The sequence below is a fragment of the Lygodium microphyllum genome, chromosome 25 (genome assembly GCF_053477565.2).
Source record: "Lygodium microphyllum isolate KBCC chromosome 25, Lygodium_microphyllum_v1.1.10, whole genome shotgun sequence".
NCBI classification, from domain to species: domain Eukaryota; kingdom Viridiplantae; phylum Streptophyta; class Polypodiopsida; order Schizaeales; family Lygodiaceae; genus Lygodium; species Lygodium microphyllum.
Window position 1 is genome coordinate 105122007 of NC_141159.1, and position 8201 is coordinate 105130207.

An 8201-nucleotide genomic window follows, 5' to 3' on the forward strand; every position below is an offset into this window, starting at 1 on the left:
GATGAAGACCATGAAGATATGCCAGACTTCACTGAAGATAATGATGATATCAGTGATGCTTCAAATACTTTACTAGGTATGCCAAATCCTCATTTATTATAAATGATGAAATGTTTTGTGCATGGTCAAGAAAAGATTATTTTACATGATGATGAAAGCACACATGATTTTATTTCTACAAAGTTGGTAAAAAAATTGAATTTACCTAATGTTTCAACTCATTATCGCATAAAGGCTGCATTCTTAGACACTAGATACAATGGTACACAAGAAGTTCATGATTTAGAAATTAAAATTGGTGATTATGTCGAATGTAAAAATTTCTTGGTTTTACCTTTGCAAGCTAGTGATATTATTTTAGGAATGCCTTGGCGTCACAAATATAATCTCGACATAGATATTATTCTACACATTCCATGAAAATTCATTCTAATGGGAAAAAAAATCACATTACATGGAACACACACCTTTGATAATTTTCCCTTGCTTAGTTACACATAGGCTAAACGTGCATTGTGAAAAGCTAAGGAAAATCGCATGCATCCTAGGCATGCTGAATTTCTTTCACAATTTAAAGATTGTTATGTTGCTGATTTGCCCCTTGGTTTACCACCTACACGACTTGAAGATCATAAAATAGACTTAATCCCTGGTTCTCAACCACCATGTAAAGCACCTTATAGACACAATTAGATCAAATAGAAAGAAATCCAAGCACAAGTTGAAGAAGTGTTGAATCGAGGACTCATTAGGCCCAATAGTTCCCCTTTTGGTGCACCTGTCCTATTAGTTAAGAAGAAAAATAATACCTATAGGATGTGCATTGGCTATTGTGCCCTAAACAAGATCACTGTTAAGAATAGATATTCAATCCCTGGGGTAGACGACCTCATGGATAAACTATAAGGAGCCACTATTTTTAACAAGATAGATCTCAAATCTGGATATCATTAAGTACGATTGGATACATATGACATTTTTAAGACTACATTTAGAACTCAATTTGGTCTTTATGAATTTCTTGTTATGCATTTCGATTAGACTAATGTACTAGCTACATTCAATCATATGATGAATCAAATATTTTCGAAGTATCGGAATTATGTCATTGTTTTCTTTGATGATATATTGGTTTTCAATAAGAATGAGAACGAACACTATAAACATCTATCTTTGGTTTCAAATTGTTAAAAGAGAATCAATTATATGCTAACCTTGACAAGAGTGAAATTTTCCAAACTCAGATTGAATACTTAGGTCACATTGTTTCTTCTCATGGTATTCATGTTGATTCTAAAAAGATAGAGGCAATTTTGAATTGGCCAATCCCTAAAAATGTGCATGAGTTACATTTTTTCTTAGGTCTTGTTAGCTTTTATAGAAAATTTGTAAGAAATTTTGCATTACTTGCATTGCCTTTAACGAATTTGTTAAAGAAAGGTGTTGTGCATCATTGGTCTGACAATCAACAAAAGTCTTTTGATCTACTGAAACATGCTTTAACACATGCACTGGTTTTGCAATTGCCTGATTTTAATTGACCATTCTTTCTAGTAGTCACTGATGCTAGCGGATCATGAATATGAGTTGTCCTCATGCAAGATTCACATCCAATAGCCTATTCTAGTTGCAAACTTAAACCCTCTAAATTGAAGTATTCTGTCTATAATAAAGAATTGTTAATTGTAGTTCAAGCCTTACGTTAATGGAAACACTATTTGATGGGATCTGAATTTATGCTCAAAACTGTCCAACAAAGTATCAAACATCTTCTTAGTCAGCCCACAAATCTCTGACCGCCATATTAAATGGGCTGCTTTCATTCAAAGTTTCCATCCACTTATCCAATATTAATCCGGAAGAGAGAATGTTGTTGCTGATGCATTGAGTAGAAGACCAAGTATCCATAATATTTCCATTCTATCTTTTGATTCCCTTATTTCTATGAAGGATACCTATGACCATGACCCTAGTTTTCAAGCTGATTAGAATAAATTAGTTGCTAATAACTGAATTCCAATTGATTCTTTGTCTTATTTTGATGGATTTATGTTTTATGAGAAAAGATCGTATGCCACTATTCCATTTAGATCATTTGCGTTGCACAAAGTTCATTGTCCCCCATAGCAAGGCCATAGAGGTATTATTTCCACTTTAAGAACATTGGTTGAAGATTTTTATTGGCCACAATTAGAATCTGATATTTCTAACTTTGTTTCTGAGTGTTTAATTTGTCAAAGAGTCAAGCGACACCATGGTAAGGAATATGGTTTGTTAATGCCTTTACCAATTCTTGAACGTCCATGGAAACATATTTCAATGGATTTTTTAATTGGTTTGCCTAATATGCAAGCTAATCATGATATGATTTGGACTATAGTAGACCGATTTAGCAAACAAGTTTATTTCCTACCATGCAAGAAAACATTAACTGCATCTCAAGCTACATAATTGTTTTTGAAGATTGTTTTCACTAACCATGGTTTCCCAAAAGTTATTATTTTTTATTGTGATTCTAGATTCTGTAACAAATTTTGGATTACTTTGTTTGCTATATGTATTTGCCGGGGCTCATATACACAATGTGGATTTCTTGTGCGAGAAGTTGACGGGGATGCTTGTCCTTTTCAGGCGTTAGGTTAATTTAATGTGTACGTGAGTGATGCCGCAAAATACATATTTAAATTAATGGATGTTTATGAGTTTAGAGTGCACTCGTATTAAATTAAGGTTAGGACAAAGTTCCAACCTATTTAATTATTTTGTAGCTGAAGACTGCTAGGTACTCCCTTTTGTAGGTTTTATCTTATTATTTTCTAACAATTGTGAATGCTTCAGTTGATGTGTAGTGCATGCAACGGCAGCATTGGGAAGCACCGGTTGATGGCGTGTATTCAGATTACCTAGAAGAATTATTATTTTGATGGGTGTATGCCTTATCATTAAAGGCGTGGCACTAATATTTATTTAGGCATGCTTATTTATTAAAGTACTTGAGAAACATTTATTATTTTTGTATGCGCATACAATATCCGATTTGCACGAGAGAGAGAGAGAGAGAGAGAGAGAGAGAGAGAGAGAGAGAGAGAGAGAGAGAGAGAGAGAGAGAGAGAGAGAGAGAGAGAGAGAGAGAGAGAGCATCAAAAGTATTAAATTTTAGGTTTGGGAAGGTTGGGAGATTCATAAAGGTTGTAACATTCATCAAGAAGCACATCAACATTGTGAGTTGGAGGATAAACATCTCAGACAACCAACACATAGACGGAGATGTGATGTGTATCATGATTTGGTTGAGACTACTACTGAGGGCTACCATATCCTTAGGAAATATTGGTAGCAACAACTTTCACATTTGCTAAGTCCAAGGTTAGCACATCTTGAGGAAATATTGATAACAACAACATTCACAATTGCTAAGTCCAAGGCTACCACATTTCTCATGTTGAGGCCTCAAATATTGCAACTCTTTATCTTTTGACTACCTCCTCCTTCCTCTTCCTTGATCTCATTTCTCTCTCTCTCTCTCTCTCTCTCTCTCTCTCTCTCTCTCTCTCTCTCTCTCTCTCGTTCATTGAATAACTACAAAGTTGCGACGGGACAAGTTACAAACTTCGTGGAAGTGTGATATTTTGGCCTAAAGCCGCAAGGATGTTGGTGGTGTTGGACCTTTGGTAGAACCTTCATAGTGATATTTGGTTTTTTAAAAGTCTTTTAGTAGTAAAGATTAGTCTTACAAAGTGTTTTACATAATCTTGAAGATATTCTAAATGACATCTTTTGAAAACCCACCCATGGTGGCAGTTAGTACATATCACTCGTTTATTTATTAATATATTTTCAATGCATTATAAAAACTTTGTGGGACATGTCTAGTCATTTTGGAGTACTTAATAAGATGCTTTTAAGGTTTTCCAAGTTATATTATTAGTAATGTAGCATGTATTTACCATGATGAATAAATTACATTAAAGCAATGTCTCACACCCTCTTATACTTCAATATAATATGGCAACCACTTGCCCCATCAAGCATGGCCCACACAAAAGTACAAATTGTAACAGTTAGTGCTTCATCATTCAAGGGCTAGCTTCACCACGTGAATGTATCAAGAAGTGCATCAACATTGTGAGTTAGAGATAAACATGGCAAACAACTAACATGAAGATGAATATGTGAAGGGCGAGTTTTCGCAATCATCGCAAGGGGTTGTTGTGACGATGAGAAGGATGCCGTAGCGTGACGTGAGGAAGAGGCATCTCATGGTGTTGCTTGTCGCATGGGGAGTCATCTTGAACCACCTTAGCCACTAATCCCATGGAGAACCTAAACATGTTCTTTTTTGAGAGAGAGAGAGAGAGAGAGAGAGAGAGAGAGAGAGAGGCATCAAAATTTTAGGTTTGGAATCAATTTTTAGGTGCAATAAGTTTTTGGCTTTGTAGTGATTACGAAAGCTAGAAACAAATTGATAATATAGTATAGATAGATTTACCTCAAGGGACGAAAGGGGCAAGGGTTTGAGAACTTATGCAAGCCACAAGGGATGAAAGGCGCAGGGTTTGAGAACTTATGCACCCTGACAACTCAACCCATACTCAAACCACTAGAGTCTATGCCACAACCTCAAATACATCTATTTCCATTCAAAAGCCACTTCAAAATTTGGAGTTAAATGTGTTTTGATATGGTGGCAAAAATATTTTTGGTGAACAACCTCCTCTTCCTTTTGTCCATTGGAAATTTGGAGGGTGAAAAGTTTTTGGTGAACACTGCTCTCGGGAGGGGGGGGGGCGGGGGCGTGGACGGTGGGGGCCCGGGGGGAGTGAGGGCGGGAGGGGGAGAGAGAGAGAGAGGCCTCGTGAGTCGTGAATCTCTCTATGAATGGGAATCCAGATTCGTCCGCCACGAGACAAGGGCTTTTGTCCTTACATCCGAGACCGTGTCATGACTTGTCTCTCCCCCTTCCATATAGTCCCTCTCACTGCACAGAGTCCAGACACAGTTCCCTGTTCTCTCTCTCTCTCTCTCTCTCACGCACTGTGCACACACACACGAGTGCCTTCTCTCTGTCTCTCTCTCTCTATCTTTTGACTGCATTTGCCAGAGAGATAGGAGAACCAGTGTCTTCATGAATACCCAATGAATTGTTGCTCATGCGGCTCATGCTCGCTTTCTGTACAAAACAATTGGAGCAAAAGAAAAAGCTCACATGCTCTCTCTCTCCCCTCCCACTCTTCCTTTTCTCTCTCTCTCTCTCTCTCTCTCTCTCTCTTCCTCTGGCCTCTTGTGTCTGTAATGGAATAGTATAGCGATAGCCTGTAGCTACCTATCCTCTTTAGAGCTCTAGGCTCCTCCTTTCCTTCAGCCTTCGGTTGTAGAAAGCGACCCAAAAGCCGTTCCAGAAGAATCTACAGTTCCTCTCTCACCAGCCTTTGTTCAGATCACTGTGGCCGCGCGTGTGAGACAAACACAGAGAGAGAGAGAGAGAGAGAGAGAGAGAGAGAGGAGCTTCCATGGCTTCCCTCACGAGAGGCATTTCGTTCCGTCGGCAGGGCTCCTCCGGCATGAGCTGGACCGATACATGGAGCTTCAATGAGGACGGTGTGCTTGTTAGGACCATGAAGGAGGAGCCCCAAATCCATCCCCAGCAGCGCTTTGGCGGATCCTCGCTCTCCCGCATCCACGACTCCCATGATGATGACATGGACGGGGCCTGTGAGAATGAAGAGGCTGGGGGCTCTGGCTCAGGGAAGAAGAAAGGAGAGCCTGGGGCTTCTGCATCCTCCGCTAAACCGACCGTGCCGACCGGCCTTGGGCGCAGCAAGAGTGTGGGGAGTGCCCCTAACGCTGCAGCTGCCAGCAAACCTCAGAAATCGAGCTCCCGGTTCATCAAATGGCTGAAGAAGGCGTTCGGGAAGCGCAAAAACTGATTCAACCTATCTTATATGGGGAATTAGCTTGCTCACATTTCTCATATGGGGCATCATCTTGGTCACATTTTGCAGTGCCGATGATGTTGAAGGGATGCTCTACATGAGTCATAGATGTGGGGATTATGTAGTGTTGCCTGTAGCCCGTCTACATGCTGTAAAGATCTGGTTCTAGGAGTCTGAAGTGTAAAGATCTGGTTGTATCAGTCTGAAGTATTTTTTCTGTGGATCTGTGAGTCTTTTCTGATGGCCATGGATGAAGATTATGGTCTTGACATAGGTTGCAGGGATCAAGTGAAGCCGCAGCCATTCTCACCACCCGCAGATGAAGCATTGGTTGTAATCTGTGATTCAAGATGCCAGCTACATGCAGATGCTGTTGAAAGTCAGGTCCAAGGCCCCAGGGGTTTCAAATCCATTCAAGCAGAGATGTGAGCATGTAGCAATCTCTCATTGCAATTAGCTGGTTAGGCCTATCTGTAAGGTAAGTATACGTCCTTATCTAATGTATGTAATGCCTTGCATAAGGCAGCCCTAATTTGGGGTTAAACAGTCTTCTACATTAATTCCATCTACTGTCTTATGAATCCCATGCATCTTCTGGTAAGTGTTGGATGGATGCTGCGTAATTCTGTCTGCTCTCTCTGCTATGAATCTAATGCACCTGTGGATTGTTGGGATTCTGCTGTGTACTGCATTGTGCAATGCATCCGGTGTATTTGTTGGTAGCTCGTTTGGGGTAAGCCATGTCTGATTTATTTCCTGTCTGCTGTACATCATCTGTGTCTGTTGTTAGTAAAACTATCTGGAGTAATGCTATGACGGATTCTTTGCTATTCGTCCGGTTTTTCATCCTCTGAACATCTCCCGACAATTCCCGACAAGGTGCCCTTATTCTAGCTTTCAAGAGCAGTTCTGCGCCATCGATTGATGGTTTTCATTTTTGAATGGTTGAGATACAAATGTGATTGAATATAGGGTTATACAATCAATGCCAAGGGTATGGTTAGCGGTAGGCGTAAATCTAATATTTGCAACATAACGTGGTATGGTATGGTGGTACGTCTAACAATTTGACAGCTTGTAACTCCCTCGTCGCAGGGGTTGCTCAAGCCTTCGATTGTTTAGTACGAAGAGGTAGATATTTACATCACCAGAATGATAGGACGTCTAGTATCTGTTTTGTTGAAAAGCCTTTAGCCACATCTTTCAGGAAATCCTAGTAATAGAGCTTGCTTCCATGAGAAGGTGATTTTGTCTACCTTGCGGTGGTTTCATTGTTCTTCCAAGCACCAAGGAACCTCTACATGAATCTCAATGTGGTATTCGGAATTCTTTTTCTTGGACTTACAACGCAGTATATAGTAAGCCTTAAGGTGACCAAGACGTGTACTTAGTACACTTATCTCTTGTCCCCATCTTATATGCCAATTATTTGCAAGGTAGGAGATCGATCCCATTTGAAGGGGTAGCTCACCTTCTGGTTTTAATACTTCCCTTGTAAGTCTTGAAATCTACAATAACTTTGTGCTTTCTCCAATGGCTCATGGCTTGCTCAATGCATCAACGCATCATGGCTGACTTATTTGAAGTCTTTGCACTTTAAGGTACATCCAAAGTTCTTCCTTGTTGAATAGCTTGAGTGACATAAGTCTTGGACTCCCACCAGTAGGCCAACCATTCTTCCTTCTATTGATTACTTGTGGTTGCCATTCTTTCTCCATTGATGAGGCTCAAAGTAATTTTGTGATGGTCGTGCTAAGAGGTGTTCTCCTCCCAACCATCCATCCACCTCTTAATATTTACATTAAGAACTAAAGAAAGCTTTGGCTTACAAGGGTGTCCACACTCTTAACTTTAAAACAATCTTGGAGATTAAACATTTTTGGGTGTCAACTAGCTTTTGGTCAATATTAAACTGGTTGATTTTGATGCCGATTCATTTAGCAAAGAGGACATTTCACCATATCAAACTTTGCATATTTTTCATTGCGATTTGACAATTGAATTCCAATGTTCTAAAATAAAATCATGTGCTTGTTCCAAATCCACTTTCTACAAAAGGGTGAAGGTGAGCCCCACATTTTTCATGAAGTGGCTTCAAGCCCAAACCACTTTCTTGTTTACTAGATATTACTTGCTCCCAAGTTGTCACATGCCAAGCTAGTATCACCAAAGGTTGAAAGGTAGGACTTAATTAGCTTCTCAAGTTGAGTCAAACGAGAACTTGTTCAAAGGAAATTCAAAGTCAATAGAAAGGGTTGGGAGCCAATA

General features: G+C 39.6%; 1 protein-coding gene across 1 annotated transcript; it reads left to right on the plus strand.

Moving 5' to 3' along the window:
• Window positions 1–5024: 5024 nt before the first annotated feature.
• On the plus strand, window positions 5025–6567 carry LOC148014583 (uncharacterized). The gene has a single exon (XM_087667267.1). It carries the CDS (start codon window positions 5511–5513, stop codon window positions 5925–5927), a length of 417 nt encoding a protein of 138 aa, XP_087523393.1. The 5' UTR covers window positions 5025–5510; the 3' UTR covers window positions 5928–6567.
• Window positions 6568–8201: the final 1634 nt, after the last annotated feature.